Source organism: Pristiophorus japonicus, chromosome 32 (assembly GCF_044704955.1).
Source record: "Pristiophorus japonicus isolate sPriJap1 chromosome 32, sPriJap1.hap1, whole genome shotgun sequence".
In the NCBI taxonomy this organism is placed as follows: domain Eukaryota; kingdom Metazoa; phylum Chordata; class Chondrichthyes; family Pristiophoridae; genus Pristiophorus; species Pristiophorus japonicus.
In genome coordinates, this window is record NC_092008.1 from 1705473 (window position 1) to 1721065 (window position 15593).

The following is a 15593-nucleotide window of genomic DNA, read 5'->3' on the forward strand; positions in this document are numbered from 1 at the left end:
GACCTGTGGTGGTGGGAGCGGCTTCATACGTCGATGGCGGGGCAGAGCGCCCACTGCCCTTCTGCTGCTGGTCGGAGCCTCGCTGGTAATCCTGGGAATACTGGGCGTTGTATCCCTGCACGGGGCGGAAAAGGCACGGCGTTAGGGTCAGGACTGGAAGTAACTCCCCCGCCCAGACCGCAGCGAGGGAAATGAGAGAAGGGGGTCAGAGCTGACCTTGGCGAGGGATCAATTCGAAGTGCTTCAGGATTTGATAGGTTAGAGCGAGAGAGAAACTGGAAACTGTTTCCTGTGGGGGGGGGGGGGGGGGGGCCAGAACAAGGGGCAAAATCTTACAATTACAGCCAGGCCGTTCAGGGGTGATGTCAGGCTCGAGGGGCTGAACGGCCTCCTCCTGTCCCTAATGTAACAGGCTCGAGGGGCTGAACGGCCTCCTCCTGTTCCTAATGTAACAGGCTCGAGGGGCTGAACGGCCTCCTCCTGTCCCTAATGTAACAGGCTCGAGGGGCTGAACGGCCTCCTCCTGTCCCTAATGTAACAGGCTCGAGGGGCTGAACGGCCTCCTCCTGTCCCTAATGTAACAGGCTCGAGGGGCTGAACAGCCTCCTCCTGTTCCTAATGTAACAGGCTCGAGGGGCTGAACGACCTCCTCCTGTCCCTAATGTAACAGGCTCGAGGGGCTGAACGGCCTCCTCCTGTCCCTAATGTAACAGGCTCGAGGGGCTGAACGGCCTCCTCCTGTCCCTAATGTAACAGGCTCGAGGGGCTGAACGGCCTCCTCCTGTCCCTAATGTAACAGGCTCGAGGGGCTGAACGGCCTCCTCCTGTCCCTAATGTAACAGGCTCGAGGGGCTGAACGGCCTCCTCCTGTCCCTAATGTAACAGGCTCGAGGGGCTGAACGGCCACCTCCTGTCCCTAATGTAACAGGCTCGAGGGGCTGAACCCTTGTTCCGATACCCATGCGGGATTTAAAGCTGGGTCTGAGGGGGGAACGGACCCGTGTCTGATCCACCGAACCCTCCAACGCTGCCTGCAAGCTCAGCAATCTGCCTGGGACCAAGCACATCAGCCGGTTACTGACCTGGGAGTACTGCCGCTGGTATCCGTCGTCCTGTCCGCTCTGGTGGTGGTAGTAGGAATAGTCTCCTTGCTGGCCATCCTGATTCGACCAGGCGCCCTGGTTATCGGAATCTGAACTCTGGGGGCGGGGAAAGAGAAGGTCAGTGCAGAGTCGTTCAATTAGCCTGGAAAATGCATTTTATCTTTTAATATAAAGATCAGCTTCAACACACACACACAAACACTTGCATCAAAAATTGGCCGGAGTCTTCTCTTTGTGAGATACCCCCCACCCCACACTCATACCCCCAGGAAGGGGTAGGTTTGACAGTCCGGGCCGATGCCACACCCAGTGAGGGCAGTGCATACCCCTCCTGCCCTCGTAGAATCAGAGACATTTACAGCGCGGGAGGAGGCCATTCGGCCCATCGTGTCCGCGTTGTGCCGGCCGACCAAGAGCCATCCCGGCCGAATCCCACTTTCCCGCTCTGGGTCCGTAGCCCTGTGGGTTACGGTGCTTCGAGCGCACGTCCAAATGTGGTGAGGGTTTCTGCCTCTACCCCCCTTTCAGGCAGTGAGTTCCCCCCCAGACCCCCACCACCCTCTGGGTGAAGACATTTCCCCTCAAACCCCCTCTAAACCTCCCCCCCAATTACTTTCAATCTCTGCCCCCTGGTTGTTGACCCCTCTGCCAAGGGAAACAGGTCCGTCCTATCCACTCTATCCAGGCCCCTCACACCTCAATTAAATCTCCCCTCAGCCTCCTCTGTTCCAAAGAAAACAACCCCAGCCTCTCCAATCTTTCCTCATCGCTAAAATTCTCCAGTCCCGGCAACACCCTGGTAAATCTCCTCTGTACCCTCTCCGGTGCAACATCCTGGTAAATCTCCTCTGTACCCTCTCCGGTGCAACATCCTGGTAAATCTCCTCTGTACCCTCTCCTGTGCAACATCCTGGTAAATCTCCTCTGCACCCTCTCCAGTGCAACATCCTGGTAAATCCCCTCTGTACCCTCTCCAGTGCAACATCCTGGTAAATCTCCTCTGTACCCTCTCCTGTGCAACATCCTGGTAAATCTCCTCTGCACCCTCTCCAGTGCAACATCCTGGTAAATCTCCTCTGTACCCTCTCCAGTGCAATCTCTAGGGCGAGAGAGAGAGACACAGAGAGTAGCTGTTCCGTTCCTGGATCTGTCGAGTTGTCTGAAGCTCGGTTGAAAACCTTTGCACGTCAGACTTTGCTTATATCAATGGGAGCTAACCCCAACCCCGCTAAAATCTTGTGGTGTCTGTTCCTGAATCCTTTGAAAACAGTTTATTCACATTAGCATTAGTTCACTCCAAAGCTCCTTCCCTTAAACAAGACTTCCTGATCCAACTATTCTCAAATCCTTTGAAGAGAAAGTTTATTAACCGTCTATATTATAATTGGAGGACCCCTCTGCCTTCATTTATTACCCTAAAGTTAGACCTTAACCACTCATGGTCCATGTCATCACCTCACTTATTTCCCTGCCTAAACCTCTCCGCCTCTCTCCTCCTTCAAGACGCTCCTTAAAACCGACCTCATTAGCTGCGCTAATTTCTACTTATGTCTCGGTGTCAAAGTTGTTATCTCGTAATACTCCTGTGCAGCGCCTTGGGACGGTTCACTACGTTAAAGGCGCTATATAAATACAATTTGTTGTACAACTACTGCTGGTGTCAACTCAAGATGTCGGACATGCCACTCCCCAGGCTGTCCAACAACGCCCCTCGAGCCTGCTCCGCCATTCAGTCTATTCGCGGCTGATCTTCGACCTCAACTCCACTTTCCCGCCCAATCCCTTGATTCCCCTCGAGTCCAAAAATCTATCGGTATCGGCCTCGAATATATTCAGAGACTGAGCCTCCACAGCCCTCTGGGGCAGAGAATTCCAAAGATTCACCCCCCTCCGAGTGAAGAAATTCCTCCTCATCTCCGTCCTAAATGGCCGAGCCCTTATCCTGAGACTGTGTGACCCCTGGTTCTGGACTCCCAAGCCCTGGGGGGGAAACACCCTCCCTGCACCTACCCTGTCAAGCCCCCTCACAATCCGACACGTTTCAATGAAATCGCCTCTCATTCTTCTAAACTCCAGAGAGTATAGGCCCAATCTACTCAATCTCTCCTCCTGGGACAGTCCTCTCCTCCCAGAGACCGCACGAGCGATCTAGACGGCTCGGATGGTGGAGGTTAAAAGCTCGCTGCTCGGACCCCGCAGTCCAGGCCTCAGACCCCCTGCCATCATGCCAGCCCTGCCCTGCCCGCGCCCCCTGCAGCTCTCGATTAACTCACCTGGTTGACTGCCCACTGTGCTGCGGCAATCGCTGTGCTGGCCACGGAAGCAGCACTTGCCCGGCTTCCGTCCGTGAGGACCACGTCCCTGGGAGGAGAGGGGGAAAGAGAGGATTCCAGAGTGAGGGGACAATCCAAAACAGGGATTAGCGAGTCGGGAACAAGTCTTACAACGTCACCGGGGCAAGTTTAGACGAGCAGGATAAATCTCGGCCAACGCGCAATTTTGCTCTTTGCTCCGTGATTTCCCCCGGTTCATCGAGAACCAGCAGCTCCCGTTAAATGTCGAGTCAGCAAGGCATCAAAGGTAGTACGCTCGCCTCGCAGTCAGAAGATCATGTCTTCCAGACCACGCACCATCCGAGATTTGAACCCATACTGAGGGAGCGCCGCACTGTCGGAGGGGCGGTACTGAGGGAGCGCCGCACTGTCGGAGGGGCGGTACTGAGGGAGCGCCGCACTGTCGGAGGGGCAGTACTGAGGGAGCGCCGCACTGTCGGAGGGGCTGTATTTCGGGATGAGACATTAAACCGAGGCCCCGTCTGCCCTCTCGGGTGGATGTAAAAGATCCCGGGGCCACTATTGGAAGAAGAGCAGGGGGAGTTCTCCCCGGTGTCCTGGGGCCAATATTTATCCCTCGACCAACATCACTAAAACAGACGATCCGGGTCATTATCACATCGCTGTGTGTGGGAGCTTGCTGTGCGCAAATTGCCGTTTCCCACAATACAACAGTGAGCGCACTTCAAAAAAAGTCCTTCATTGGCTGTGAGGCGCTTTGGGACGTTGTGAGGGAGTGAGAGGCGTTGCAGAAATGCGAGTCTGTCGTGTATTTATCAACAGCCTTGGCAGGGTGCGGTACGTACCTCTTGGTGCCCTTTGCGAACTCGACGTTAATGGTTTTGCCGTCGATGTTGAGGGGCGGCTGCAGCGACTGCAGGATCTGGAGCAGCTGGGAGGCTTCCTTCAAACAGAGAGAAAAGAACCTGAGCAGCAGCTCCGACCAAACGCAACTCCTGGTAATGCAGCCAATCCCTCACAGTCCCCAGTTGTGTCTGAGGGGACAGTGTTGAGGGAGCTTTACTCTGTATCTAACCCCGTGCTGTACCTGTCCTGGGTGTGTTTGATGGGACAGTGTAGAGGGAGCTTTACTCTGTATCTAACCCCCTGTACCTGCCCCGGGAGTGTTTGATGGGACAGTGTAGAGGGAGCTTTACTCTGTATCTAACCCCCTGTACCTGCCCTGGGAGTGTTTGATGGGACAGTGTAGAGGGAGCTTTACTCTGTATCTAACCCCGTGCTGTACCTGCCCTGGGAGTGTTTGATGGGACAGTGTAGAGGGAGCTTTACTCTGTATCTAACCCCCTGTACCTGCCCTGGGAGTGTTTGATGGGACAGTGTAGAGGGAGCTTTACTCTGTATCTAACCCCGTGCTGTACCTGCCCTGGGAGTGTTTGATGGGACAGTGTAGAGGGATCTTTACTCTGTATCTAACCCCCTGTACCTGCCCTGGGACTGTTTGATGGGGACAGTGTAGAGGGAGCTTTACTCTGTATCTAACCCCCTGTACCTGCCCTGGGAGTGTGTGATGGGACAGTGTAGAGGGAGCTTTACTCTGTATATAACCCCCTGTACCTGCCCTGGGAGTGTTTGATGGGACAGTGTAGAGGGAGCTGGGATTGTTAAGATCCCGAAAACGGGATACTGAAACAGTTTAAGTAACATTATCTTGATGGGCACAAACTGCACATGTAAAAGTAAAGAGTCACGTGACAGGGCAGCGGCCCAGCACTCACCACGATGGTCGAGAGCTGGATGAATGCGAAACCTCGGTTCAGCTGGGTCTGCTTGTCCTTGATGAGCCGCACGTTGGAGGGAGACAGCACAGCGTACGGGGTAAGTGCACTCAGGATCACGTCCAGAGTGGTGTGAGGGTTCAGGTTCCGCAGGATTACAGCTGGGCCGGGGAGGAAATCGCGACAATCAATCAAAATGGTTCGCCAAAAGCATCCAGTACAGTACCCCAGTGTTATACAGTGACAGACCTGTACCCACAGTACTGTACCCCAGTGTTATACAGTGACAGACCTGTACCCACAGTACTGTACCCCAGTGTTATACAGTGACAGACCTGTACCCACCAGTACTGTACCCCAGTGTTATACAGTGACAGACCTGTACCCACAGTACTGTACCCCAGTGTTATACAGTGACAGACCTGTACCCACCAGTACTGTACCCCAGTGTTATACAGTGACAGACCTGTACCCACCAGTACTGTACCCCAGTGTTATACAGTGACAGACCTGTACCCACAGTACTGTACCCCAGTGTTATACAGTGACAGACCTGTACCCACCAGTACTGTACCCCAGTGTTATACAGTGACAGACCTGTACCCACCAGTACTGTACCCCAGTGTTATACAGTGACAGACCTGTACCCACCAGTACTGCACCCCAGTGTTATACAGTGACAGACCTGTACCCACCAGTACTGTACCCCAGTGTTATACAGTGACAGACCTGTACCCACCAGTACTGTACCCCAGTGTTATACAGTGACAGACCTGTACCCACCAGTACTGTACCCCAGTGTTATACAGTGACAGACCTGTACCCACCAGTACTGTACCCCAGTGTTATACAGTGACAGACCTGTACCCACAGTACTGTACCCCAGTGTTATACAGTGACAGACCTGTACCCACCAGTACTGTACCCCAGTGTTATACAGTGACAGACCTGTACCCACCAGTACTGTACCCCAGTGTTATACAGTGACAGACCTGTACCCACCAGTACTGCACCCCAGTGTTATACAGTGACAGACCTGTACCCACCAGTACTGTACCCCAGTGTTATACAGTGACAGACCTGTACCCACCAGTACTGTACCCCAGTGTTATACAGTGACAGACCTGTACCCACCAGTACTGTACCCCAGTGTTATACAGTGACAGACCTGTACCCACTAGCACTGTACCCCAGTGTTATACAGTGACAGACCTGTACCCACCAGTACTGTACCCCCGTGTTATACAGTGACAGACCTGTATCCACCAGTACTGTACCCCAGTGTTATAGTGACAGACCTGTACCCACCAGTACTGTACCCCAGTGTTATACAGTGACAGACCTGTACCCACCAGTACTGTACCCCAGTGTTATACAGTGACAGACCTGTACCCACCAGTACTGTACCCCAGTGTTATACAGTGACAGACCTGTACCCACAGTACTGTACCCCAGTGTTATACAGTGACAGACCTGTACCCACCAGTACTGTACCCCAGTGTTATACAGTGACAGACCTGTACCCACCAGTACTGTACCCCAGTGTTATACAGTGACAGACTTGTACCCACCAGTACTGTACCCCAGTGTTATACAGTGACAGACCTGTACCCACCAGTACTGTACCCCAGTGTTACAGTGACAGACCTGTACCCACCAGTGCTGCACCCCAGTGTTATACAGTGACAGACCTGTACCCACCAGTACTGTACCCCAGTGTTATACAGTGTCAGACCTGTACCCACCAGTACTGTATCCCAGTGTTATACAGTGACAGACCTGTACCCACCAGTACTGTACCCTAGTGTTATACAGTGTCAGACCTGTACCCACCAGTACTGTACCCCAGTGTTATACAGTGACAGACCTGTACCCACCAGTGCTGCACCCCAGTGTTATACAGTGACAGACCTGTACCCACCAGTACTGTACCCCAGTGTTATACAGTGTCAGACCTGTACCCACCAGTACTGTATCCCAGTGTTATACAGTGACAGACCTGTACCCACAGTACTGTACCCCAATGTTATACAGTGACAGACCTGTACCCACCAGTACTGTACCCCAGTGTTATACAGTGACAGACCTGTACCCACCAGTACTGTACCCCAGTGTTATACAGTGACAGACCTGTACCCACCAGTACTGTACCCCAGTGTTATACAGTGACAGACCTGTACCCCAATGTTATACAGTGACAGACCTGTACCCACCAGTACTGTACCCCAGTGTTATACAGTGACAGACCTGTACCCACCAGTACTGTACCCCAGTGTTATACAGTGACAGACCTGTACCCCAGTGTTATACAGTGACAGACCTGTACCCACCAGTACTGTACCCCAGTGTTATACAGTGACAGACCTGTACCCACCAGTACTGTACCCCAGTGTTATACAGTGACAGACCTGTACCCCAATGTTATACAGTGACAGACCTGTACCCACCAGTACTGTACCCCAGTGTTATACAGTGACAGACTTGTACCCACCAGTACTGTACCCCAGTGTTACAGTGACAGACTTGTACCCACCAGTACTGTACCCCAGTGTTATATAGTGACAGACCTGTACCCACCAGTACTGTACCCCAATGTTATACAGTGACAGACCTGTACCCACCAGTACTGTACCCCAGTGTTATAGTGACAGACTTGTACCTACCAGTACTGTACCCCAGTTATACAGTGACAGACCTGTACCCACCAGTACTGTACCCCAGTGTTATACAGTGACAGACCTGTACCCACCAGTACTGTACCCCAGTGTTATACAGTGACAGACCTGTACCCACCAGTACTGTACCCCAGTGTTATACAGTGACAGACCTGTACCCACCAGTACTGTACCCCAGTGTTATACAGTGACAGACCTGTACCCACCAGTACTGTATCCCAGTGTTATACAGTGACAGACCTGTACCCACAGTACTGTACCCCAATGTTATACAGTGACAGACCTGTACCCACCAGTACTGTACCCCAGTGTTATACAGTGACAGACCTGTACCCACCAGTACTGTACCCCAGTGTTATAGTGACAGACCTGTACCCACCAGTACTGTACCCCAGTGTTATAGTGACAGACCTGTATCCACCAGTACTGTACCCCAGTGTTATACAGTGACAGACCTGTACCCACCAGTACTGTACCCCAGTGTTATACAGTGACAGACCTGTACCCGCCAGTACTGTATCCCACTGTTATACAGTGACTGACCTGTACCCACCAGTACTGTACCCCAGTGTTATAGTGACAGACTTGTACCCACCAGTACTGTACCCGTTATACAGTGACAGACCTGTACCCACCAGTACTGTACCTCAGTGTTACACAGAGACAGACCTGTACCCACCAGTACTGTACCCCAGTGTTATACAGTGACAGACCTGTACCCACCAGTACTGTACCCCAGTGTTATACAGAGACAGACCTGTACCCACCAGTACTGTACCCAACTGTTATACAGTGACAGACCTGTACCCACCAGTACTGTACCCCAGTGTTGTACAGTGACAGACCTGTACCCACCAGTACTGTACCCCAGTGTTATACAGTGACAGACCTGTACCCACCAGTACTGTACCCCAGTTATACAGCGACAGACCTGTACCTACCAGTACTGTACCTCAGTGTTATACAGTGACAGACCTGTACCCACCAGTACTGTACCCCAGTGTTATACAGTGACAGACCTGTACCCACCAGTACTGTACCAGTGTTATACAGTGAGACCTGTACCCACCAGTACTGTACCCAACTGTTATACAGTGACAGACCTGTACCCACCAGTACTGTACCCCAGTGTTGTACAGTGACAGACCTGTACCCACCAGTACTGTACCCCAGTGTTATACAGTGACAGACCTGTACCCACCAGTACTGTACCCCAGTGTTATACAGTGACAGACCTGTACCCACCCGTACTGTACCCTAGTGTTATACAGTGACAGACCTGTACCCACCAGTACTGTACCCCAGTGTTATACAGTGACAGACCTGTACCCCAGTGCTATACAGTGGCAGACCTGTACCCACCAGTGTTATACAGGGACAGATAACCTATGCTAAGAAGGACAGACTGTTGAACTTTGTGAGTAGAAGAGCCTGCGGATTCTCAGCGCAAGTGAGCACGGCACAAACATCGGCAAACCCAGGGACACACTTAACTGGGCACCCATCACGCCCAGCGCCTTGCCCACCCGCCCCTCCCCGATATCCGCGCAGCGATCCCCGCACTCACTGTCGTTGGCGTTCTCGTTGAGCTGCTGCTGCTGGCTGTGCAGCAGGTGCTGGTGCTGGAGCTGTGGGGGCTGGAAGGGCTGGGGCAGTTTGAGCAGCGGTTGGGGCCCCTCCGGGAGCGGCAGCTGTAGGTCCTTCCGGCCGGGAACCAGGCGCAACTCGCCTTCTGCAAACGGGAGAGCGGGGGTGTGTTAAAAACACCGGACATGCCGAACGTAAGCACGCAAGCACAACCCCGACCACCTTCCACTTACTTATACAAGAGGAGATTGACCAGAATGGCCCCGGACATGAGGGGCTTGAGTCACGTGGAGAGACAGGAGAAGCTGGGGTTGTTCTCCTTGGAGCAGAGAAGTTAAGGGGAGATTTAATCGAGGTGTTCACAATCACGAGGGGGTTTTGATAGAGTGGACCGGAAGAACCTGTTCCCAGGGGCAGGAGGGTCGGTAACCAGAGGGACACAGGTTGACGATAATCGGCGATGGAACCAGAGGGGGAGATGTGTTTACGCAGCGAGTTGTTGCGATCGGGAACGCGCTGCCTGAAAGGGCGGTGGGAGCAGATTCAATAGTGACTTTCAAACTGGATAAATACCTGAAGGGGGAAAATGTGCCGGGGCTGTGGGGAAAGAGCAGGGAGGGGGGGGGGGGGGGAAGTGTGGGACTGATTGGGGTCGCTCTGTCACAGAACGGGGCTCGATCAAGCCAGGCCGTTCAGGGGTGATGTCAGGAAGCAGTTCTTCACACAAGGGGCAGTGGGAATCTGGAACTCTCTCCCCCAAAAAGCGGTCATGGATTGAATAATTGGTCAATTGAAGATTTCAAAACGGAGAATGTTGGGTAAATCAGCCAGGGTTGCTGCTCCCGAGCGCGGAGACGAAACCTTCGCGATGACCCAACATTGGAAGCGTGTAGGAGGACAGCGCAGTCGGAGTGGGACGGAGAATTAAAGTGGGATTGGAGAGATCTGGGAACAGGGCGGGTAAATGTGATTACGGCTATTTTCCCCCGTGTTAAGTGTGGCGGGGGGGGGGGGGGGGGGGGGGGAGACGGTAGTCGGGGTAAGCGCCAGATGGGCCAAACGGCTTCCTTCCGTGTTGTACAACGCACACGAGACATTCAATACAAAAGCTGGAATCTGAACTAAAAACAGAAAGCACTGGAAATCTCGGCAGCTCAGGGAGCGCTCTGCAGAGAGACAATCCGAGTCAACATGTCACAGCACCGAAACTGTTTCTCTCCACAGAATGCTGCCTGACCCGCTGAGCAGACCCGTTCTGTGTTCACGCCAGTTTTTATTTTAGCCGCGCTGTCCCGTTATTCAGCTCTGCAGCCCGTTCACATATTCGTGCACACGCAGCTTGTTCCGCATAAACACCGGGGAGCGTCCTGCACGGGATCTCCCGCTCGCTGTGCGGCCTAGCGGGAACGTGGGCACGGATTCCCGCCGCACTCACCTGACTTGGGGACCCCGCACTTGAAGCACTTTTCGCGCCGTTTGAAGTTCTGCACACCGCACTGTGGGCAAAAGAGAAAGCAATTTACAGCAGGCAATCGCGTCTCGCAAACAACCTGTGGTCAGATACAGGTTAAGCTCCCTCTACCCTGTCCCATCAAACACTCCCAGGGCAGTTACAGGGGGTTAGATACAGAGTAAAGCTCCCTCTACACTGTCCCATCAAACACTCCCAGGGCAGGTACAGCACGGGGTTAGATACAGAGTAAAGCTCCCTCTACACTGTCCCATCAAACACTCCCAGGGCAGGTACAGGGGGTTAGATACAGAGTAAAGCTCCCTCGACCCTGTCCCATCAAACACTCCCAGGGCAGGTACAGCACGGGGTTAGATACAGAGTAAAACTCCCTCTCCACTGTCCCCATCAAACACTCCCAGGGCAGGTACAGGGGGTTAGATACAGAGTAAAGCTCCCTCTACACTGTCCCATCAAACACTCCCAGGGCAGGTACAGGGGGTTAGATACAGAGTAAAGCTCCCTCTACACTGTCCCATCAAACACTCCCAGGGCAGGTACAGGGGGTTAGATACAGAGTAAAGCTCCCTCTACCCTGTCCCATCAAACACTCCCAGGGCAGGTACAGGGGGTTAGATACAGAGTAAAGCTCCCTCTACACTGTCCCATCAAACACTCCCAGGGCAGGTACAGCACGGGGTTAGATACAGAGTAAAACTCCCTCTACACTGTCCCATCAAACACTCCCAGGGCAGGTACAGCACGGGGTTAGGTACAGAGTAAAGCTCCCTCTACACAGTCTCCATCAAAGTGCCCATGGGATCTTTTTATGCCCATCTGAGGGGACAGACGGGCCTTGGTATAGCTTCTCAACCAAAAGATGGGACCTCCAACAGTGCTTTCCTCCCTCAGTACCGCCCCTCCGACAGCGCAGTGCGGCGCTCCCTCAGTACCGCCCCTCCGGCAGCGCAGTGCGGCGCTCCCTCAGTACCGCCCCTCGGACAGCGCAGTGCGGCGCTCCCTCAGTACCGCCCATCCGACAGTGCGGCGCTCCCTCAGTACCGCCCCTCCGACAGCGCAATGCGGCGCTCTCTCAGTACCGCCCCTCCGACAGCGCACCCTCAGTACTGCCCCTCCGACAGCGCAGTGCAGCGCTCCCTCAGTACCGCCCCTCCGACAGCGCAGTACGGCGCTCCATCAGTACCGCCCCTCCGACAGCGCAGTACGGCGCTCCCTCCGACAGCGCAGTGCGGCGCTCTCTCAGTACCGCCCCTCCGACAGCGCACCCTCAGTACTGCCCCTCCGACAGCGCAGTGCGGCGCTCCCTCAGTACTGCCCCTCCGACAGCGCAGTGCGGCGCTCCCTCAGTACCGCCCCTCCGACAGCGCAGTACGGCGCTCTCTCAGTACCGCCCCTCCGACAGCGCAGTACGGCGCTCCCTCAGTACGGCCCCTCCGACAGCGCAGTACGGCGCTCCCTCTGACAGCGCGGTGCGGCGCTCCCTCAGTACTGCCCCTCCGACAGCGCAGTACGGCGCTCCCTCTGACAGCGCAGTACGGCGCTCCCTCAGTACGGCCCCTCCGACAGCGCAGTACGGCGCTCCCTCCGACAGCGCAGTGCGGCGCTCCCTCAGTACTGACACCGCGGTGCATCGGACGTGGAGTAGGAGGCTCGTATCTGTGGAGCGGGGACTCGAACCCGGCATCCTCCGAGTCGGGAGGGCGAGAGCGATGTCCGCAGACGGAGCAGCCCGACAGGCGACCCGTTACCTTGTTACACAGCCAGTCCTCGTTCGCCTTGGGCTTCGGGTCGCTGTAGTACATGGAGACTTGCTGGCCGAGGACGACGAGGGAGTGCTGCAAGAAACACAGGAGTGTACAAAATATGAGTTCCCCCCTTCAGAACGAAGGCTCCCACCTCATGCCTCATTAGTGAAACAACCCTTCTGCAACGGAGAGAGATAGAGAGAAAAAAAAATACCAAAGGAACAGATCGGAGAACGAAAAATAAGAAAATAAAACAAAACGGAATAGGAAAATAAACCTCTGCAACCTCTCAACTGTGGAACAGAGGGACCCGGCCCTGAGCCGAACAAACTCTCAGCTAACACAAAGAATAAAAAAAACACCTTTGCAATGCCTTGCTCAGGCTGGGAGAGGGAAGGGGAGGAATAACATTGCCTCCACCGAGAGGCAACAACCTTTTAATGCGGAGCAGGAATTTTCTATCAAGACGAGAAATGGCACTTGGGTGAGGGGAGGGGGAGAGGGTTTAGAACAGACACACACACGCTCGCACACTCGCAGTACACGTTCCCATCCGCGTCCTGAAACCCTTTCCCTGGGGCGAAAAATCAGCAGAGGCCAAAGCCAGCCAGACCGGGGAAGGTGAAGAATGTTTCCGGGGAAAAAACTCACGGCAGACACAGTTCGGAAAGAGAGAGAGAGGAGATGGCAAGACCCCCGGGTCGGAAGCCGCCACCGTTTTGGAGGGCGAGCGCGCCCCGTAACCCGTTCCCCTCGATGAGCGCTGTGTCTTTCGGCGAGGATTCAGTAAGTGGGGACGGATCGCGGCGAGCCCACCCCTCCCCCGGAACGCACGGCAGGAAGCGGGTGTCTCAGGCTGCCCCGCACCCTTGGCCTCGCCCACTTCCCGTCACCGCCATCACCTGACCCGCGCCCCCGCCCCCCACCCCACACACCGAAGTAACGCAAGGGACCGAAGCAGCTTCCGAACCAGAGATCAAGCACCCGATCAGGAGCCGGAGGAGACGACTGCAAACTAGGTGGGGGGAGAGAGACGGAGAGGGGGAGAGGGAGACAGAGAGATGGAGACAGAGCAGGGAAGGAGAGGGAGAGAGAGAGAGAGAGAGAGAGAGACACACACAGCGACAGAGAGAGACACACACAGCGACAGAGAGACACGCACAGCGACAGAGACAGAGAGAGACACACACAGCGACAGAGAGACGCACGCACAGCGACAGAGAGAGACACGCACAGCGACAGAGAGAGACACGCACAGCGACAGAGAGAGACACGCACAGCGACAGAGAGACACACACAGCGACAGAGAGACACACACAGCGACAGAGAGACACACACAGCGACAGAGAGACACACACAGCGACAGAGAGACACACACAGCGACAGAGAGACACACACAGCGACAGAGAGACACACACAGCGACAGAGAGACACACACAGCGACAGAGAGACACACACAGCGACAGAGAGACACACACAGCGACAGAGAGACACACACAGCGACAGAGAGACACACACAGCGACAGAGAGACACACACAGCGACAGAGAGACACACACAGCGACAGAGAGACACACACAGCGACAGAGAGACACACACAGCGACAGAGAGACACACACAGCGACAGAGAGACACACACAGCGACAGAGAGACACACACAGCGACAGAGAGACACACACAGCGACAGAGAGAGACACACACAGCGACAGAGACACGCACACACAGAGACAGAGAGAGACACGCACAGCGACAGAGAGACACACACACAGCGACAGAGAGAGACACGCACAGCGACAGAGAGACACACACACAGCGACAGAGAGACACACACACAGCGACAGAGAGACACACACACAGCGACAGAGAGAGAGAGAGACACACACAGACAGAGACACGCACACAGAGATAGAGAGAGACACACACAGCGACAGAGACACGCACACACAGAGACAGAGAGAGACACGCACAGCGAGAGAGAGACACACACACAGCGACAGAGACACACACACAGCGACAGAGAAAGACACACACAGCGACAGAGAAAGACACACACAGCGACAGAGAAAGACACACACAGCGACAGAGAAAGACACACACAGCGACAGAGAAAGACACACACAGCGACAGAGAGACACACACAGCGACAGAGAGACACACACAGCGACAGAGAGACACACACAGCGACAGAGAGACACACACAGCGACAGAGAGACACACACAGCGACAGAGAGACACACACAGCGACAGAGAGACACACACACACACACAGACAGAGACAGAGAGAGACACACACAGCGACAGAGACACACAGCGACAGAGAGAGAGACACACACAGCGACAGAGAGAGAGACACACACAGCGACAGAGAGATAGACACACACAGCGACAGAGATAGACACACACAGCGACAGAGAGACACACACAGCGACAGAGAGACACACACAGCGACAGAGAGAGACACACAGCGACAGAGAGAGACACACACAGACAGAGACACGCACACAGAGACGGAGAGAGACACACACAGCGACAGAGACACGCACACACAGAGACAGAGAGAGACACGCACAGCGAGAGAGACACACACACAGCGACAGAGAGACACACACACAGCGACAGAGAGAGAGAGAGACACACACAGACAGAGACACGCACACAGAGACAGAGAGAGACACACACAGCGACAGAGACACGCACACACAGAGACAGAGAGAGACACGCACAGCGACAGAGAGACACACACACAGCGAGAGAGACACACACACAGCGAGAGAGACACACACAAAGCGACAGAGACACACAGCGACAGAGAGAGAGACACACACAGCGACAGAGAGATAGACACACACAGCGACAGAGAGACACACACAGCGACAGAGAGACACACACAGCGACAGAGAGACACACACACACAGACAGCGACAGAGAGACACACACAGCGACA

The 15593-nt window shown here is 54.5% G+C and overlaps 1 protein-coding gene across 7 annotated transcripts in view; it reads right to left on the reverse strand.

Moving 5' to 3' along the window:
- The window catches only part of LOC139240635 (RNA-binding protein 10-like), an 84480-nt gene that overhangs the window by 23601 nt on the left and 45286 nt on the right, over positions 1-15593 (reverse strand). For all 7 annotated transcript variants that reach the window (XM_070869206.1, XM_070869209.1, XM_070869205.1 and 4 more), the window contains 8 exons: positions 12654-12740; positions 10870-10930; positions 9415-9579; positions 5173-5333; positions 4243-4340; positions 3377-3464; positions 1083-1199; positions 4-115 (listed from right to left, as the gene is read on the reverse strand). In XM_070869206.1, coding sequence (XP_070725307.1) covers positions 4-115; positions 1083-1199; positions 3377-3464; positions 4243-4340; positions 5173-5333; positions 9415-9579; positions 10870-10930; positions 12654-12740 — 889 coding nt within the window. The remainder of the gene's footprint in view (positions 1-3; positions 116-1082; positions 1200-3376; positions 3465-4242; positions 4341-5172; positions 5334-9414; positions 9580-10869; positions 10931-12653; positions 12741-15593) is intronic.